Source organism: Bufo bufo, chromosome 8 (assembly GCF_905171765.1).
Source record: "Bufo bufo chromosome 8, aBufBuf1.1, whole genome shotgun sequence".
Classification (NCBI taxonomy): domain Eukaryota; kingdom Metazoa; phylum Chordata; class Amphibia; order Anura; family Bufonidae; genus Bufo; species Bufo bufo.
Genome location: NC_053396.1, coordinates 130,304,888 through 130,325,958, shown reverse-complemented (window position 1 = coordinate 130,325,958; position 21,071 = coordinate 130,304,888). Strand labels below are relative to the sequence as shown.

Genomic DNA, 21,071 nt, shown 5'->3' with positions numbered 1-21,071 from the left:
CCTCACAAACCAACTATAAAATCTGATTGAGTGACAGTGATCAACACAGAACAACGGGTAACCCTACCACTCAGTGTTTTAAAGAAAACATTTCATGCTCATTCATCTTTTTTTGCTCATTTATATATGCTGCTCCATAAGCCATTTTTACAACTACATTGACCTCATGTGCCGACTCAATAGCGCACCATCTCCAGCGCAATTTACCAACTAGGTCGACCATCTCCAATCATACCAACAAATGCATTAGTTGATTGTATATTTAGAGATATTTTATACATGAATTTAATATTCTTTATACATTATTGTGTTTTAGCTATTATTCATTGATATATTTTACCAATAAATGTTGTTTTCAATGTATTCTATGTGATGCCTGATATGAGTGCCAATACATATTTCTCATACCTTACCTGTATCTTTGGGATCAGGGTGTACCACTAGTTTGGAGTACCATTACATCACCAGGAAAAGAAGAGCCGTCCGTAACGCATTCTATTTTTTGTCACTCTCTCAACTGTTACCTGCAGCCATGGTTCAGGAAGTAAACCATGTACAAAGCCTGAACACCACAGCACCATAAACTGTACTGGCCGTTCTCTGGTAATGCAACTACGTTCCTATTAAACTGAATACCAGCTGTAGTTCACAGAGAATTGCCAGTCAAAAGCTGAAACCTGTCAATGAATCCAAACAGTCACCGTATGTTGTGCAATATGAGAACACAGCTCTGTAACAGTAGATTTCAGTACAGAGGTGCACAACCTGCAGACCGGGAATCACATGCAGCCACTCTGTGCTGTTCCCAACCATCTGGGCCCAAAAATTAATGTGTGGCTGCTCACATGTAATTTCCATGTCAGAGTGGAGTGGCAAATACGAATGTGGCACTATGTCTATGCATGTGACTCGCTCCATTGTAATTTATAAAGTTGTAAAATGTGGTTGCTGCAACAGCCATAATCTTTCATGTGACGTGCCACACACATGTATGATGTCCTTCTCTTTGGAAAGCTCTCGAGTGAAAAGGGGACCCCTACTCTCCTGATCAGTAGGAGTCCTGAAGGTGGAACATGCAGTTTATATGTCAAGTGTTTTAGTGCTGCCTTTTAGAGTTGTTGAATAATGTGGCCCTTGAACAAAAAATGGTTGTGCACCTCTGTTTTAGTACATAAATACAAAGACCACTACAGCTCAGCCAGACATTACCAAAAGCTAAACAAGTTACAAGAAGGAAAACATTTTCAATATTTAAAACAACTCCCAGTACTTTGAAATGTATATAAAAACATCTAAAGTGCTATGAAACAGAAACATACCGATAATTCTACCGCTTTCATATCGATTGTTGCACAAAGTGTGCAGGTGCGGTTATGTAGCTCACTGGATGAACGTGACCGGGATTTACAGCATTATGAATTCGGGGTGAACTGCTGTAAGGTGGGCTTATAGGATGCCAGGGTGCTACATAGTGATATGTAGGCACAACGGACACACAAGGGTCAAAACCACTTAAAGGAGGCTGGTTATATGGATCAGGAACAAAAGGGTAATATATCGGTCCCGGTGGTGGAGGCAGCGATTCCACATTTGTAAATGGACCTAGAATTAAGGAAAACTGTTAAACATAATCTTGCATAAAAATATGTCATATCTCTTTAAATTATTAGACAGCGATGCTATTGTTTCAGCAGGATTGGTGCCATTTTTCCCCACAGACATTTATCAAGCCCTTGGACAAATGTCAGGGCTTTAAACATGGCCCCCGCTTTGGAGCAGAGTTGGAGACAGTCAGTGGGAGCTTGCTGCTGTACACAGACATCCTCTAACAGGGTCCGTGATCGGAGACCTTTCTGATCGCGAACATTACCCCCTCAGAAGTCACAGTCAAATGTGAGCATCGGGGTGGTCATTTGATGGGAGAGAGCTCTCTCTGGTGAACTCTTTCCCTCCGTTTCCCAACATATAATAAAGACTATTAAATGTTTTTTCTCTTGTATTTATATATTTTCTTTCCATTAATTTTTTTTTTTAATTGAAGTATATACAGAGGATTGCTGGGAGTACACACAGTGCAAGGAAGAGAGGGGCAGGCTAGGAAGACTGTTTAGGCGAGTGCTATGCAGTGAGATCTGCCAATAAAGAGGATCAAGTATATTTCTGTGGTTGCATCATGGGTATAAACTAAACAAATGGCCAGATTGGAAATGTACATAAATTAGTTTCTCACAGAAAACTGTAAACATGGCTGTATTAAAACAATGGAATATAGAGTGTCCAGCAGGTTCACATTGCTTGCGTTTAGTTTATAAAGTCCAAAATCTATAGAATATCCATAGTCCATTTGTCATCAAATTGTACTTACCACCAGCTTCGATTGTCACAGGCCGGTTGTCATTGTAAATGGTTGGCAGAGGTTGATCAACTATGGGAACAGGCTCTGGAAAGCCTTGATATGGCTCAACATGTGGTGGAGTAGGTACCTGTTGCACATATACCATGGGGTGCCAAATGCTCTGATGATAACACTATGAATATGAAATAAAAGCTGTATCAGATCTTGATCTAGAGCTTTTTTTTAAAGTTGTGCAGTCATATGTACTGTATAGTAAATTAATGCACAAATTATAGTTAACCAATACTATATGAAATATTTACAACTGCTGTTTCTCAGTCTGTGACTTCATATCAATTGGTCACATGGTCTTTCTGCAACACCATACAATGAACATGACTGGGATTGAGCTGCAATACCAAGCACAGCCAGAATACAAAATGTCTGTCGTACTAAATTTATTGTCCAAACACTTTTCTCCTTTACTTTTTCCCTTTTATACCCCTTTATTCAGTATCTACCCATCTATTTTTTTTATTTTTTATTTCTTAATAAAAAGGTGGGAATAAGGCAGGTGCTGTCATGGGCTCATGGAAAACAAATTACCGGTAAGTATAATCTTATATTTCCCTTTTGCCCATGAAAGCACCCTGAAAATACGAAGAGAATAGAAAGAAAAAATAAAAATAAAAATAAACTTTTGTAAACAATGTAATCTATCCTCATTCTTAGGGTTCTGACTTAGCAAAGGCAGCACCACTTTAGGCACAAAAGCTGAATCAGGCGAATATCCACCCTATCTTTTAGTAAGTTAGTAAAAGGAGGAGGCGCAAAAAAGGCCTTAATCTCACCTACCCTTGTGGCTGATATGATTGCCACTAAAAAAGCTGTTTTAATTGACAATAAGTATTTCCTCCAAGGGTTCAAAAGAGAAAACAATCATGACCAGATTCAGGTCCCACAGTTGAGTTCTCATGTTCTCTGCTAAATTCAGCCTACCATTTGCCTTAAAGAAACGCTTCGCCCAAGTGAGATTGACGACGGACACACAAGAAAAAAAAGAAATAAATAAAATCACTTAAAGGGAACCTGTCACCAGGATTTTGTGTATAGAGCTGAGGACATGGGTTGCTAGATGGCCGCTAGTACATCCACAATACCCAGTCCCCATAGCCGTGTGCTTTTATTGTGTAAAAAAAAATTAAAAAAATTAAGACATATGCAAATTAACCTGAGATGAGTCCTGTCCCAGACTCTTCTCGGGGACAGGACTCATCTCAGGTTAATTTGCATATGTATCAAATCTTTTTTTTTTTTACACAATAAAAATCACAGAGCTATGGGGACTGGGTATTGCGGATGTGCTAGCGGCCATCTCTCTGGTGTCAAAATGATCTAGAACTGCATATCTCCAAAGACTGCAAATTTGGTGAAAAATGGTTTGAGTTAGGCCCCACTCCCCTAGATCCAAGGAATGATGACTTAAAAAGGTCCACCTTCCCATTCTCTGTCCTCTTGAGATGGACTGTTGTGATGGAGAGCACTCTAGGGATAACTGCAGAAATTTCCATAGCCAAGGACGTCAAAGCTCGTGATCTAGTGCCCAGTCTGTTCAGGTACGCTACAGCCGTAGCATTCTTTACATGCCTGCCTGTCAACTTGTTCATAAATGCCTATAAACTCAATTCCCTGGCATTCTGAGAATCCTGACTTTCAATTACACTCCAACAACCCTGAAGAACCCCTAGCTGAGAATGAGCCCACCAATCTAATGGGCTGGCATCTGTGGTAATCATAATTTGATCCCGAAGAACCCAGGGCATCCCATGATCCAGATTCTTTGACTCCAACCACCACCTCTGGCAGGAGAAAATCTGTGGGTTTAGAAGCAGAGGCCCAAGTAGGGAGAGGAGGGAAATGCTCCAACTTTCTATGCTCTACTGAAGTACCTGGAACTGCAAGAAGACCTAACTTCCTGAGGGGATAGAAGAGGTCATCCTCCTTAGGACTGCCATACCCTGCCTGATTGTGACTTTCCTGGCACTCATCAGGTCCTTCACATCCTGGATTATCAGGGATCACCTCTTTGAGGAAGAAAACATTGACTCGTAAAATCCAGAACAAAACCCAGGAACTTGCACTGAAAAGAGGGAGTCAGAGAACTTCTCCCAATTTATCTTCCAACCCAGACTCTGAAAAATAGAAATAGTTTTTTTTAAACTGTATTTTCTGTATCTCTGAGGACTTTGCCATCAGGAGAAAGTCATCCAGTTAAGGTACTATGAAGAGGTCTCTCTCTTACATGGGCCATAACTTCCGCTTCATAAACATTCTGGCGGCTTGAAATACACCGAAAGGAAGAGCCCTGTGTTGAAGATGAACAGTCTCTTCTTCCAGACAAACTGCCACCAATACTTCTGGGAGTCCGGGTGAATCAAAACATGATAATAGGCATCTTTTATGTCTATTGTACACCTGACAGTCTTGTAACAGATATTTTATTGTCGACTGAATGGACTCCATCCTGAACTTTTTGTTTCCAGATATTGGTTCAGATCCCTCAGATTTATGATCATTCAGAACTTCCTTTCAGGCTTTGAAACCAGTAAGAGATGAATAAAAGCCTCTTAGTTGCTCTAATCGCCTTAAGTAACGAGTCTGTATCCTCAGGAGAAAATAGTGGTTTACTCCCCAGGCTTCTAGGATGTTAAAATTAAAGTTGCCTAATTAAGATGCTATTTGAGTGATTGACTTCTCAAAAAAAACAACCCCTTTAAGATCCAACATAAAATTCCTGTCGGGTAGCTTCTGCATAGCGTGAAAGCAGAACCTTGCATGTTAAAAATAGGTTGTGAGGCCTATTAACATTTTACCCACATTATCTTGCAATGGTAACCTTGCTTGCTGCCAAACCCTTATGATGGCCTTGATATTGAAGATGATGATGATAATCTGACTTCCTGAATTCCTTAGAGACTTCTAGATAAGTTAGTATGCATAATTTTGCGTCCAGATTATGATATCTTTTATCTGTTTCTGAAGATGGATTGGGGCAAAAAGAAGGTAAGGATATCTCCTGTTGGCAATGAAACCTGGATATGACTTAGGCCAAAACATAGGGGTATGTCTAAAAATAATACTGTCAGAGAACTGTGAGGTAGGGGGGATCTACAGGAAAGTCAAAATCTCCCCCACCCTTCCGGCTGATGCGATTGCCAATAAAAAGGTGGTTTTGTACGTTAAAGGTTTTAGAGGAATGTCCTGTAAATGTTCAAAGGGTACATCCATTAGAACTTCAAGCACCCGGTTCAGATCCCAAGGAGGGATTAGGATGCTGCTGCCATCGTTTGACCCCAGATTCCTTGTACCACTTGCTCTTTGGTGTGGGCACCCCACCATCCTCGACTGCTGGTGTCGGTTTAATAACCCGATTTGTATGTTGCCAAAACACTCTTCTCTAAAGATTTCTTCTGATCTTCCACCAAAAGAGAGACTTACTTTTACGGTTCAATCATTATTTTATTAAATCGTATAATTGAATAATGTATAAATATATCCAATAAGTATACAAAACAGTAAAAGTACAAGGTCGAGAACTGGACATATCAATAAGTCTGAGGTAGTATTACATTCAATAATTAGTCTTACGGAACAAAATTTCAAGCATTAGTACCGTTGGGGCTTCCAGAGATGAATCTAAGAGCATACACGGCATTTATTCTCAAACTTCCAGACTAGTAACCACATAAGACAAGGAAGACATCACAAGACATGACAGACCCAAAACAAGACATACACAGAAGGAAAGGGGGGGGGGGGGGGGTGTATAGGATAGGAGATTCTGCTTAATGTAGTATTTAGGAGCTATTACCCGGGACAATACTTGTTGTCAACCAATCATGGAAAGATGTGGAGGTACGAAATTGATTCCATGGATCCCAAGTCCCCCAAAAGGCTGTAGCAGATCCTGAATCCCTAGCGCCTAATTCTTCCATATGAACTAGTGAATCCAGGGCGTTAGACCAGGTCACTCTCAAAAGACTGTCTGTAGACCTCCATTGACGGGGAATTATCTGTCTCATAGCTAGGATAAACAATCGGAGGGCGCCCTTCTTAATCTGTGAGATCCGCCCTGAGAACATGGATAGAAGAGCTAACGCAGGTCAGGGTGTAATAGTAGCTTTGTATAAGAAATTATATAAGTCAAAGATCTCCCGCCACAGTGGGGCCACACCCAGGCAGTCCCACCAAATATGTGTCATGGAGCCCCTTGCACTAAGACATCTCCAACATGCATCAGAAACCTGAGGATAAAATTGGTGTAATCGCACTGGGGTCCTATACCATCTGCTAAGGATTTTATAGTTGAGTTCCTGTAAATTACAAGACACCGTTAATTTATGAGTGAGGAGGAGAGATCTAGACCATTGGTCTACAGAGAAGGTGGATCCCAGTTCCGATTCCCAATCAGACATGTATTTGAGTTTAGTTCCCTGGGTGCCTGTGGAAGAGTCCTCTTTCTCCCCAGAGTTCAACATGGCATATAAATGAGATATAGCATGATCAGGAGCTGACCTCGCTGTGCACATCTTCTCAAATTCAGTTAAGGGGGGACATGACCGCGATCCAGGTATCAGGGATTTAATGAAGCTTCGCAACTGAAAGTAGAGGAGCCAACGTCCAGGGCCCGCAGGAATAATGTGGGAAAGGTCCTCCAAAGGGAGTAAACCATTCTGTTTATAGATGTCTATTAATTTGATTGGTTGTCTATTCTGGTCTCCTAAAGCTGGGAGTTGACTCAAGCCTGTGGGGAGATCTGTATGACCCGTGAGTGTCGTGAGAGGACCAGGAGCATGTATAAGGCCAAGTTTAACCGCAAATTTAGCCCAGGGCCTAACCAAGGAATATAGAAGCATCGGGGATTGCAAGTTAGATAATGAATTCAAGGAGGTAGGGGACAACCAAAAGATCCCAGTGGCCAAATGTGGAGCCATTTCATGCTCAATTTCTACCCATAGTTTAGTAGAGCGGTTGTGACATAGATCAAGCACACAATTCATGATTGTCGCTTTATAATATGAGCTAAAATTTGGTAGTCCCGTACCCCCCAGAGCTTTAGAACGAGATATTAAGCTATAACTTAGTCTAGCTCTGGGTGCTTTCCATACAAAAACAGATACCATTCTCCTGATCTTAGCAAAATAGGTTAAAGGAATTTTACATGGGATCGTCTGAAACAAATATAGAAGACGCGGTAAAATGTCCATTTTCACTACATTAATCCTCCCAAACCAAGAAATCTGGAGTGAAGTCCATTTATGGAAACTGGATTCAATAGCTCTAAGCAGAGGTAGATAGTTAAGTTTAAAAACATGTGTCAAGTTGGCTGGGATGTGTACTCCTAAATATTTAATATGTTGGGAGGTCCACTTAAAGGAGAAAGAGTCCCTTAAGGAATCTGCTTCCCGTTGGGGCATGTTTATGTTTAAAATCTCTGATTTCTGCACATTGACTTTAAAGTTACTAAGGCGCCCAAAAAGATCAAATTCACGAAGAATCGAGGGCAGGCCAATCCTGGGAGAAGTTAAGTAAATAAGCAGGTCATCTGCGAACAGGGACAGTTTGTGTTCTTTATTACCAAGCTTGAGACCCGAGATGGAAGGGTTTGCCCGAAGAGCATTAGCAAGGGATTCCATCACAAGAGTGTATAAAAAGGGCGACAAGGGGCACCCTTGACGTGTTCTATTCCGAATCTCAAAAGGGGCAGAAAGAAGTCCATTAACACGAACACAGGCTGAAGGGGAGGAGTAAAGAGCTAATATCCTATAGATCATTTTGTCTCCTAGGCCAACGTGGCGTAGGGTCTCCTCCAGGAACCGCCAGCTCACCCTATCAAACGCCTTCTCAGCGTCTACAGCGAGAAGGCATAGCGGAATTTTGGTTTGTTGTGCTCTCGCTATCAGCCCTAGCGTTTTAAGTGTATTATCTCGGGCTTCTCGTCTAGGTACAAATCCTACTTGCTCTTTGTGGATACAACCTGGAATGTGGGAATGGAGCCTCAGAGCCAAAAGCTTGGCATACATTTTGAGATCCACATTGAGCAAGGAAATAGGTCTGTAATTAGAGCATGACGCTGGGTCCCTGCCTGGCTTGGGGATGACTGTGATATGTGCCTGGAGAGCCTGTCGTGTAAATGGACAATCTGGTGAGATGGAATTAAAGGTTTCAACCAATAAGGGTGTAAGATCCTCTCGGAGGATATTATAGAACCGTGAGGTCAATCCATCAGGGCCTGGGGATTTCCCATTCTTCAGGTTCTTGATCACTGATTCTAGTTCAGGGAGGGTGAAATCATCTTCCAACGTGGCTGTATCCTCGTCAGATATAGGGGTAGGGCCAAATTGGGTTATGTATTCACGAGTTTCATCACTAAGGGGTTCTCGTGAGAGAGCGGATGCTGGTAGATTATATAAGGATGCATAATAGGATTGAAATTCCGCTGTGATATCTACTGGGTTGTGTACGGAGCTTCCAGTACCTGTATTAATTGATGGCACGTGAGTCAAAGCAGTTCGGGGATGTAAGGCCCTAGCTAGCCAGCTGCCACATTTATTACCATATTCAAAGAACCCGTGTCTAATTTTATCTCTAAAAACATAATGATTTTTGGTCTAGGATCTGCAATATTTGATGTTGAACTAAAGAAATGTCTGATTTTAAGGTGTCAGTAGGGGAATTTTTGTTTAGATTTTCTTTTATGGCAAGGTCAGATAGAAGAGATTTCAATTTATGGGAGCGTTCCTTCTTCAACCTGGAGCCATGTGAAATAAACACCCCTCTAAGCACGCATTTGAGGGCCTCCCATTTAATAGGGGGGGCGGTCATATCCGTTAGATGATCGTTAGTAAAGTTGGTAATAGCTTTCCGGATGTCTGCTAGGCAGGCTACATCTGATAGCAGGTTATCATTCAGTCTCCATGAGAAGGGCCGGGGGTAAGAAGGTTGGGAAGAAATAATGCCACACACCGGTGCATGATCAGACCACAGGCGAGTGTCAATAGAGCATTTAGGCCCAGAGTCCAGCAGTTGTTGAGATATAAAGATGTGATCGAGTCTACCATAACTATTATGGATTGGAGAGTGGAAGCTATAATCCCTGACACCTGGATGCAAAATGAGCCATAAGTCCACCAGACGAAGTGCCATGAGCTCAGATTTAAATCTGCGCAGAGAACTCGGGGAGATCGAGGACTTACCAGATGAGGAGTCCAGCAGTGGGTCCATCACAAGGTTGAAATCGCCTCCAAGTATGATCGGGGAACCATCTGCAAATTTGGATAATTTTTTCAGGATCTTGGATCCAAAGGTTATTTGTCCCTGGTTAGGAAAATAGACATTAGCTACAGTTATAACAGAATGATCCACAGAGAGCTTAATGAAAACAAACCTGCCCTTTAGGTCTATCTCAGAGGATAAAACTGTATGGCTAAATGATTTGTGGAGTCCTATAGAGACTCCCCCTGATCTGCTAGTGGGATTAGGACCATGAAACCAATTCTGATAATAACGGTTGGCATATTTGGGAACAGCGCCTGCTTTAAAGAGAGTCTCCTGAATCATAGCAATCATGACTCTCTTCTTATGGAGGTTGTATAAAATCTGACTTCGCTTCTCGGGTTTATTGAAACCCCTGACATTAAAAGTGCAAAACGATATGGGTGCCATTTTGAGAAATATTAGTGAGAGGGAAGCATAATCTCCCAGAATCTGTCAATACCATCCTAAATGTAGTAGGAGTATGGGGAAAGACACGTAAGGGAGGGAAGACAACAAGGGGAACAATTAAACACAGAGCAATGCACATATAAAGCATATAAATCTTATTTGGAAGAACCAACATCGTCGGTTCCAAGGGTGCTAGGTGACGACTGAGGTCTTTCACAGCGGTGTGTGCTGCGGTCCCTAAGTGGGGTGGGGAGAAAGCAAGGACCGACCGTCTCCTTACTGGACTCCAACTTATAATAACGCAGGAATAACATTTGCTGAATATATAACAGGACAGGTGTGTGTATAGGTCTAAGAGACCTATATATAAGAAAATGGTATGCACATAATTTCTATAACAGTATAGAACAATAAAGGCAACAGGAGGGTGTAGGACCCCTCAGGTGAGTGAGCGAGAATATCCCAACAGTCAATCGTCAGGGTTAGGCTCACGTCTAGGAACCCTCTTCTGCTTAGGTGAGGTCGTCTGCCATCTTTCCCTCTGTGGGATGGGAATGGGTTGCTTCGGACTAGGCCAATCCGGCAACTCCAAAAGCGGAATATCAAACGCTGCACAGAGGTTGGCGAGGTCATCAAGGGATCTGAATACAGCTGACCTCCCTTCTTTAGTAGCGGACAATTGAAATGGATACCCCCATCTGTAAGGAATGTCCTTGGCTTTGAGTGCTGTCAGTAACGGTTTCAGTGCTTTGCGTAGTTGCAAGGTACGCCTGGCTAGATCCTGTAAAATGATGACTTCTTTGTCAGCATGCATGATTTTGCTTGCAGATCTGGCAGCTTTCAAGATGGCCTCTTTATCTTTAAAGAAATGTATACGGCATATAACATCTCTGGGGCGATTAGGATCGCTTAGTTTAGGACCAAGGGCTCTGTGGATACGATCTATTTCAAGAGATTGTCCTGGCTCTCTGGACATCAATGTATTGAAGAAGGAAGTGGCCCATTTCTCAAGATCTTGTGGTAAAATATCTTCAGGAAGGCCCCTAATGCGTAGGTTATTCCTCCTATTTCTATTTTCAATATCGTCCAGATGTGTAATGATATCTTGGATCTGAGCAGAGTGTGTCTGGATGACTTGTTGGTGTGACTCCAGGACCCCCAGTACTTGCTCCTGCATAGATTCTGCCTCCTCCACCCTCTGACCCACCTGCTTCAAGTCATGCTGCAAGGCCTCCATATCTCTTTTATGAGAAGTTTCCAGCCTGGAAAATAAGGCATCTATTTCATGCCTGGTGGGGAGGGATTTGAGGTGCACCTTCCAATCCCAATCCTCATCCTCTCTTTGTGGGGTTATGGATGCCCCTGATTCCAAGATCGAGGCCTGGGAGCAGCGACCTCTAGAAGAATGTCCCTGAGGTGCTGCTGAGGACGACCCTGCATATGGCGGAGATGAAGCCGCCGACGAGCCGGAGCTTGCTGCCGCAGCATAGGATGCTGGCGAACCGGTAGGTGTACCCCTCAGCTGCTGCGGTGACTCTGGGGCTTGAGGGCCTGGGTCTTCATGGTGCATGGGGGACGCCGCTCTAACCTGTCTAGACGCCATCTTGGGAGAATCGTCTTCCTCTCGGTCAGCGTCTGTCTGGCTGGAAGGGACGAAAAAGCGGGAAATCGCTCCCGTTTTGCGGCGTGTCGGAGCGGGTGTCGATGTGGGTCTCCTCCTGCGACCTTTTATGTGGTCAGCGAAGCGGATGGTGTCCTGTCAGGCTGTAAAGTTGGAGTCTGTCGGGAGCCGCGGTAAAGCACGTCTTACCCGGCCATTGGTTAGCTCCGCCCCCCGAGAGACTTACTTTTAAAGGAACTTTTCTTCATCTGTCTAGATTGTTTTGATTTCCATCCCAGCTTTTTAGGAGAAACCCCTCTAGCGTCCTTGTGTGGTGTTGGGCTCACCTGACTGCTGGAATGGAGGAAGTTAGATGGCCTAACAGGGTCATAATGTCCCTGATGGACACTATTCTGGATCCACAAAATAGCGAGACTTTTTGAGAGAGAGAAGTCTGTTTTTCTTGAGGAAGGAAAGACATAAGATTGTGGGCGTCAAACATGACACCCAAAAAGATTTATTCCCGGCTGGGAATTAGGTCTGATTTTTCCTTGTTTAATCAACCAGCCTAATTTCAACAGCTTTCTTTGTACAATTTGTAAATTAATCTGGAGATCTTGTAGGGACGGTGCTGCCACTAAAGTCGTCCAGGTATGGAACAATCATGATGTCCTGAAGACGTAGGAAACGCGTCACTTTGGCCATAAATTTTGAAGATTCTTGGGGCTGAGGATAATCTGAAACGCAGGGCCTGGAATTGAAAGTGACGTTTTTGCCCCTTCAGAAATATTGCGATCATGAGAAATTTCTGATAGTCTCTGTGGATGGGGACATGGTAGTATGCGTCGGAGAGATCCAGGGTTACCATGTAGCAACCGCGAGTCAAAAGATTTACTGTGGACCTGTTAGTCTCCATTTTGAATCTTTTGTAAGTTATATTTTTGTTTAACCTCTTCAGATTTATTATTAATCTGAAAGACTTGTTTGGTGTCTGGATTAGGAAGATAGAGTCAAATCCTGTTCCTTCCTGATCTTTTGGAACCAGGATTATGACTCGGTTTTGCAGAAGAGATAGTATTTCTGATTCTAGAACCAACTGTTTTTGTATTTGAAGTAAAGGCTTGTTGTATGTGTAAAAATCTGAAGGAGCAGTGACTTCTAGTTTGTAACCTTCGCTTATAGTACTTATTACCCAAGGAGAAGTGGAAATATTTCCCCAGGCCGAGGTGAAGACTTTTAGTCTGCCTCCTACCTGAAATTTGGCATCATTGGGAGGGCTGTGCGGAAGTTTCTGTTGTGAACAAAAAAAAAACTCTGTCCTTTCCTCTAGAGGGCTGCCTTTTCCTAGAACCCTCTTTTCTCCTCTAATCTAGTCTGGTTCTTTTTTTAGATTTCAAAAGGAATGTCTCTGCTGGTAAAATTTTGAGTCTGAAGAAAAGCCTGTTTTCTTGTCTGATGCCTTGTCCAGAATAGCATCTAATACATAACAAAACAACTTGTCTCCTTCACACAGTATGGGGCATAGGCGACTTAGAGCTGGCATCTCCCGACCATGACCTGAGCCGTATTGCTCTGCGGGTTGCATTAGAGAGGGCCGAGGATCTCGCGGAGAGTTCTACTAGATCCGCAGAGGCAACAGACAAAAAATTTGAGGCCTGCTTCAGGATAGGGATAGAGGCTAGGATTTCCTCTCTAGGGGTAGCTGCTACCAGATGTTCTTTCAATTGGGCTAACCAGACAATGATCTGGAAGTACAAGTAGCCCCTATACTAGGTCTTAGCATAGCCATGTTGGTCTCCCATGCCTGTTTAAGACAACCCTCACCTTTTTTTATCCATCTGGTCTTTTAAGAGACACATATCCTCAAAAGTCAGAGAAGTCTTTTTGGATATGCGGGCAACTGGGGCATCAATTTTTGGGAGTTTTATCTCACAAAGCTGAATCCGATTCTGCAAAAGGATATTTCCTCTTAAACACATTTGGAATCTTATTTCAAGACCCTTCCATTATTAGCCATTAGCATTTTTATATTATGGACGGGAAAAACTCTCCTTTGCTTTTCCCCCAATCACTGAAACATTTAATCTTGAATGGATTGGGATTCTTTTACGTCCTCAATTTTCATAGTGGCTCTTATGGTCTTTAATAATTTTTTCGTATCCTCTGGGAGACACAAAGGTTTACCCGAACAGTCTTCAGAGGATTCAGAATTTACATCTGAAAATATTTCCCCATCATCAGAGTCTGGTTCACCCTGAAAATCCGACACCTGCGTTTTTTGCACGGCAGTAATCTTGAATCTATAACAGCCTTTACTTCTTCCTTAATCAGATTTTAAATAGATTCTAGCAAGCAAGGGGATTCCTCAGTCATTACTTTATCAGTACATCTGGGACAAAAGCTCCTTTTAAATTTTTTACAAATGGAACATTTCCTTTAGCAGATTCTCCGCCAGAGGATTTTATGGTGCTGGCCTCTGCCCTATAACGCAATAATAGTAATCAGGGCAAATATACCAAGAGCTAAAAGGTCGAGCACCAACACCAGTGGGGGAAACACCACACAAAATTGTGCCCCTCAATTCCCTCCCCCCATAGGGAGAGGTAACAGCAGTAGACAAGTTTAAAAGGGGGCTTACCGGGCTCTGGGCAGCAGTAGGATCTACAGGCTTGCGGGGCATGTTAGAGTATTCCAAAGGGGCTGACATTTTGCACATGTCTCTTTACAGGAGGACTCTGACTTGCTGCGCTCCTTGCATCCAGACACTCACCCTTCATATCTGCCAGGCCTCTCACGTCATGTGCTGGCGGAAGTGACGAGAAGAGGCCTGGCAACGGAACTCTCGGCCCAGAGAATTCTGGCCTGGTCGGCGCACGCGCGCGCTCCCTCGCTCCCAGTCGTACAATGAAATTGGGGAGCGGATGCCCGGGGCTGCCTTCCCTGAAGGGCTTACGCCAAAGGCACGGAGTAGAGGCCCAAGACCTCCTCAGCTCACGTCCTCTGCACTGGCCCCCAAAAAGGGGCAGACACCGACAGGCCGTGCGCTTAAAACAGAACTCCCGACACCTGCAGGAGCAGGTTCCACGCGATCCCAAGGACAGGAAACAACAACTGAAGCAGGTAAAGGGAGTGGGCCTTTTAAACTTGAGCTTCTACATTGTTTCCTGTACTGGGGAGGCAGGGACACCCTCCTGTGAGTGCCATTGTGAAGGCGCCAGGAAAAAAGGGATAATACTCAGCTGATGTAAAAGTGGAAAGGGTGTGGTAGATTAGGTAGGGGCCTTGAATACCCCATAATGCTGAAGAATAATCATTACTGCCTTCTTTCAGAAACTGTCAAAAACAAAACAAAAAATACAATGGTAAATTGTATTTTTTTCCAGCTTCAACCCACAAAAGGTTTTATTTTCTGTTTTCTAATACATATATAAGATGATAAATTAATTGGTGGCATTAAAATACAACTTTTCCCACAAAAAAGCCCTCATACAGCTATGTGAACAGTCATGGTTCTTAGAAGGTGGGGAGGAAAAAACTAAAAAATAATCTTGGAGAGAAAAGGGGCTGTCACCTTTTATATTGCTGACCTATCCTCAGGATAGGGTATCAATATCAGATCGGTAGGGATGCCAGCAGTTGGCCCCCTGCCAAATGGATATCCTATCCTGAGGATAGGTCATCAACATAAGAGCAGATAACCCATTTAACCACCTTAGCTCCCCTAGCTTAAACACCCTTAATGACCAGACCACTTTTTACAATTCTGCACTACACTACTTTCACGGTTTATTGCTCGGTCATACAACTTACCACCCAAATGAATTTTACCTCCTTTTCTTCTCACTAATAGAGCTTTCATTTGGTGGTATTTCATTGCTGCTGACATTTTTACTTTTTTTGTTATTAAATCGAAATTTACCGAAATTTTTGCAAAAAAAAAATAACATTTTTCACTTTCAGTTGTAATTTTTTTTTTTTTTTAAACTACATTTCTATATACATTTTTCTCTAAATTTATTGTTCTGTCTTTGATAAAAAAAAATGCAATAAGTGTATATTTATTGGTTTGGGTAAAAGTTATAGCGTTTACAAACTGTGGTACAAAAATGTGAATTTCCGCATTTTGAAGCAGCTCTGACTTTCTGAGCACCTGTCATGTTTCCTGAGGTTCTACAATGCCCAGACAGTAGAAAAACCCCACAAATGACCCCATTTCGGAAAGTAGACACCCTAAGGTATTCGCTGATGGGCATAGTGAGTTCATAGAACTTTTTATTTTTTGTCACAAGTTAGTGGAAAATTATGATTTTTTTTTTTTCCTTACAAAGTCTCATATTCCACTAACTTGTGACAAAAAATAAAAACTTCCATGAACTCACTATGCCCATCATGAAATACCTTGGGGTGTCTTCTTTCCAAAATGGGGTCCCTTGTGGGATAGTTATACTGCCCTGGCATTTTAGGGGCCCTAATGCGTGAGAAGTAGTTTGAAATTCAAATGTGTAAAAAATGTCCTGTGAAATCCTGAAGGTGCTCTTTAGAATTTGGGCCCCTTTGCCCACCTAGGCTGCAAAAAAGTGTCACACATGTGGTATCGCCGTACTCAGAAGCAATGTGTTTTGGGGTGTATTTTTACATATACCCATGCTGGGTGAGAGAAAGCTCTGTAAAAGTCAACTTTTCCCATTTTTTTATACAAAGTTGTCATTTTAGAGAGATATTTCTCTCACCCAGCATGGGTATATGTAAAAAGACACCCCAAAACACATTGCCCTACTTCTCCTGAGTACAGCGATACCACGTGTGACACTTTTTTGCAGCCTAGGTGCGCAAAGGGGCCCAAATTCCAATGAGAATCTTTACGATTTCACAGGGCATTTTTTACGCATTTGGATTCCAAACCACTTCTCACGCTTTAGGTCCCCTAAAGTGCCAGGGCAGTATAAATACTCCACAAGTGACCCCATTTTGGAAAGAAGACACCCCAAGGTATTCCGTGAGGATCATGGAGAGTTCCTAGAATATTTTTTTTTTGCCACAAGTTAGCGGAAAAAGATTTTTTATTTTTATTTTTTTTCTCTTACAAAGTCTCGAAGTCCACTAACTTGTGACAAAAAATAAAATTTTACATGAACTCGCCATGCCCCTCTTGAAATACCTTGGGGTGTCTTTCCGAAATGGGGTCACTTGTGGGGTACTTATACTGCCCTCGCATTTTAGGGGCCCTAAAGCGTGAGAAGTCTGGAATATAAAGGTCTAAAAAATTTTACGCATTTGGATTCCGTGAGGGGTATGGTGAGCTCATGTGAGATTTTATTTTTTGTCACAAGTTAGTGGAATATGAGACTTTGTAAGAAAAAACAAAAAAAAATATCAATTTCCGCTAACTTGTGACAGAAAAAAAATAAATCTTCTATGAACTCGCCATGCCCCTCAAAAGTGATCTTTTTATAGCGCCGCAGCGATTTTACTGTGTTTTTGCAGTGATCAGAAAAAAATTCTGTCACTACGGTGGGGCGGACTGAACGCAAGTGTGCGCACAAGATCAGGCCTTGATCGGGTGTTTTTTGTAGAGCCTATAGAACATGTCCTATTCTTGTACGCAATTGCGGACAAGAAAAGGCATTTTCTAAATAGTTCTGGCAATGTGCGGATCCGCAAAATGCGGAAAGCACATTGCCGGTGTCCGTGTTTTGCGGATCCGCAAAACACATACGGACGTCTGAATGGAGCCTTACAGGGGGGTGATCAATGACAGGGGGGTGATCAGGGAGTCTAATATGGGGTGATCACCCCCCACTGTCATTGACCACCCCCCTGTAAGACTCCATTCAGACGTCCGTATGTGTTTTGCGGATCCGTGGGTCCGCAAAACACATACTGACGTCTGAATGGAGCCTTACAGGGGGATGATCAATGACGGGGGTGATCAGGGAGTCTATATGGGGTGATCAGGAGTTAATAAGGGGTTAATAAGTGACAGGGGGGGGGGTATAGTGTAGTGGTGATTGGTGCTACTTACAGAGCTGCCTGTGTCCTCTGGTGGTCGATCCAAGCAAAAGGGACCACCAGAGGACCAGGTAGCAGGTATATTAGATGCTGTTATCAAAACAGCATCTAATATACCTTTAAGGAGTTAAAAAAAATTGCATCTACAGCCTGCCAGCGAACGATTGCCGCTGGCAGGCTGCAGATCCACTCGTTTACCTTCGGTTCCTGTGAACGCGCGCTCCTGTGTGCGCGCGCACAGGAAATCTCGCCTCTCGCGAGATGACGCGCTGGCGCGTCGAGGAATGAATCGACCGCCTCCGGAGGCGGTTAAACTATATCAACGGCATTGTATCATGTTACATTGCATTGACAAAGGGCAGTGGAGACTATCCACCTGACAATTTACTACCAAGGGGGCGCTGAAAATAATACGGCAATAATTTGAATTAACGGAGTGAGAACGGAGGAAACAGCTGTAAAAGGTACACAGACAGTTTTAGTTCCATGAGGACATGACTACTTTTAAATGCAAATTTGTATAAAGAAGTCAAGTCTTGTGGTCCAGTTTGTGGACAGTCACTTCAAAAATGGGACTACTGACAAGTAGTATAATAGTTATTAATCGTGATGAGCAGCAGGGCTATATTCGAATTTACAATATTTCACGAATATTTGTCATGAATTTGCGAATTCGAGATTTTCTTGATCGCGAAAAATCGGCAAATGTAATATTTGCGTAATGCGCGCGAAATACAGGCGTGGGTCACTTTTGCTACATTTTCCAAGCTGCTAGAAGTTTCCCCAAGACTGGAGGAAATGGTTGGCACAGCAGAACATTAAAAATGGCTTTATATGCAGTTAGAGTGCTCCAATTATATGCAATTGCTTAAATCGGCACAAACGATGTGAATATTTTGGCGCAATAGGTGAAACTTCACATTTTAGCAGGTCTGCATGTATGTATGTGTATGTATGGACAGCAGAACCTATCACACTGCACCAGCTACACTATCAGGACATAACCTACACTATCTGTGAAATTATATATATATATATATATATATATATATATATATATATATATATATATATATATACACATACATATATACACATACATATACATACACACACACACATATTATATATATATATATATATATATATATATATATACACATACACACACACATACATATACACACACACACACATACATACACACACACATATACATATACACACACACACACACACGCTATCTACTGTAGTGTGGAAAGCACATAGCACAGCAATGACACTGCTGTCTCAGAACTTAAAAAAACTGTAGAAAATGGCTGCTGGGGAGGATCTTATATAGTAAGGGGTAGGCAACTTCCCTATTGGTTGCTAGGGATGTTGCTAAGCTCAGACAAAAGACATTGCAGCCTTCTCATTGGCCCATAAGCAAGAAGGGATCATGGGTTCAGATGAAAAAAAATCTAGACTATTCGAAAATACGTATATATCACTATATTCTAAAATATTCGCAAATTCTCCAAGTGCCGATATTCGTGTCTATATTCGCGATTCGAATATTCGTGATGCACACTTGTTATTAACACACAAGTTGTCAACCAACAGCTTCTAAAAAAGTGTTTGTCTGGTTTTGAGAAGTGGTTTTCAAATAACCTGGTTGCAATTACCACAAGCAGTCTTACTCTGAATATCCCAGTCCCCTGATTTCAATGACCATCATGTAATACTTAAAGGGGTTCTGCAGTTTGTTTAAACTGATGATCTATCTTCTGGATAGATCATCAGCATCTGATCGCGGGGGTCCGACACCCTTGAATTGCAGTTATACTACACATTCGGTCCTTGAATTGCATTATGGTCCATTGTAACGAAATCCATAACGTAATTCACCATATAACCGAAATTCAAAACTTGAAGTTGGGTCATCCCTGGTCTTGAAAAAAAAAACACAGGAGAAATTCTGGCACCCCATATGATAATGCCAAATACCTGTACCGGAATGCAGTAGAGAAAAAAAAAAAAACAGAACACCTTTTAGTTTGTTTAAAATATTTAACATATCCTCTTCAACAGAAAATACACTGAGGGGAATTTATCATAAGGGGAATATTTGAAGTCAGTTTTGCTTCAGTTTGTGTTGGAGTACTTTATGCCACATTTATCAAGTGTCTCACGTTTGAGACATTTGTCTCATCCTTAACCCCTTAAGGACTTGGCCCTATTTCACCTTACGGACCTGGCCATTTTTTGCAAATCTGACCAGTGTCACTTTAAGTGCTGATCACTTTAAAACGCTTTGACTTATCCAGGCCATTCTGAGATAGTTTTTTCGTCACATGTTGTACTTCCTGACACTGGTAAAATGAAGTAAAAAAAATTCTATTTTATTTATAAAAAAAATACCAAATTTACCAAAAATTTTTTAAAAATTGCAAATTTCCAAGTTTCAATTTCTCTACCTCTATAATACATAGTAATACCTGCAAAAATAGTTATTACTTTATATTCCCCATATGTCTACTTCATGTTTGGATCATTTTGAGAATGATATTTTATTTTTTGGGGATGTTACAAGGCTTAGAAGTTTAGAAGCAAATCTTGAAATTTTTCAGAAATTTTCAAAAACCAAATTTTTAGGGACCAGTTCAGGTCTGAAGTCACTTTGCGAGGCTTACATAATAGAAACCAGCCAAAAATGACCCCATTCTATAAACTACACCCCTCAAGGTATTCAAAACTGATTTTACAAACTTTGTATCTCTATTTTCCATTAATTCTTGTGGAACACCTAAAGGGTTAAGGCCCCTTTCACACGAGCGAGTATTCCGCGCGGATGCGATGCGGGAGGTGAACGCATTGCACCCGCACTGAATACTGACCCATTCATTTCTATGGGGCTGTGCACACGAGCGGTGATTTTCACGCATCACTTTTAAGTTGCGTGAAAATCGCAGCATGCTCCTCTTTGTGCATTTTTCACGTAACGCAGGCCCCATAGAAATGAATGGGGTTGCGTGAAAATCGCAAGCATCCGCAAGCAAGTGCGGATGCGGTGCGATTTTCACGCACGGTTGCTAGGAGACGATCGGGATGGAGACCCGAACCTTATTATTTTCCCTTATAACATGGTTATAAGGGAAAATAATAGCATTCTGAATACAGAATGCTAAGTAAAACAGGGCTGGAGGGGGTTAAAAAAATAAAAAATCATTTAACTCACCTTAATCCACTTGCTCGCGATGCTGGGCATCTCTGTCTGACTCTTTTACTGTATAGGACCTGTGGAGAGCATTAACTATAGTTTAAGGACCTGGGATGACGTCACTCTGGTCATCACATGGTACGTCACATGATCTTTTACCATGGTGACGTCATCCCAGGTCCTTAAACTATAGTTAATGC

At 42.1% G+C, this 21,071-nt stretch overlaps 1 protein-coding gene across 1 annotated transcript in view; it reads right to left on the bottom strand.

The window, feature by feature from the left end:
• Positions 1–1,336: 1,336 nt before the first annotated feature.
• Positions 1,337–21,071, bottom strand: part of LOC120977577 (putative bifunctional UDP-N-acetylglucosamine transferase and deubiquitinase ALG13) — a 104,606-nt gene continuing 84,871 nt past the window's right edge. Inside the window, exons 24-25 of the mRNA XM_040405575.1 lie at positions 2,366–2,528; positions 1,337–1,602 (exon numbers count right to left, since the gene is read on the bottom strand). Coding sequence (XP_040261509.1) covers positions 1,337–1,602; positions 2,366–2,528 — 429 coding nt within the window. The remainder of the gene's footprint in view (positions 1,603–2,365; positions 2,529–21,071) is intronic.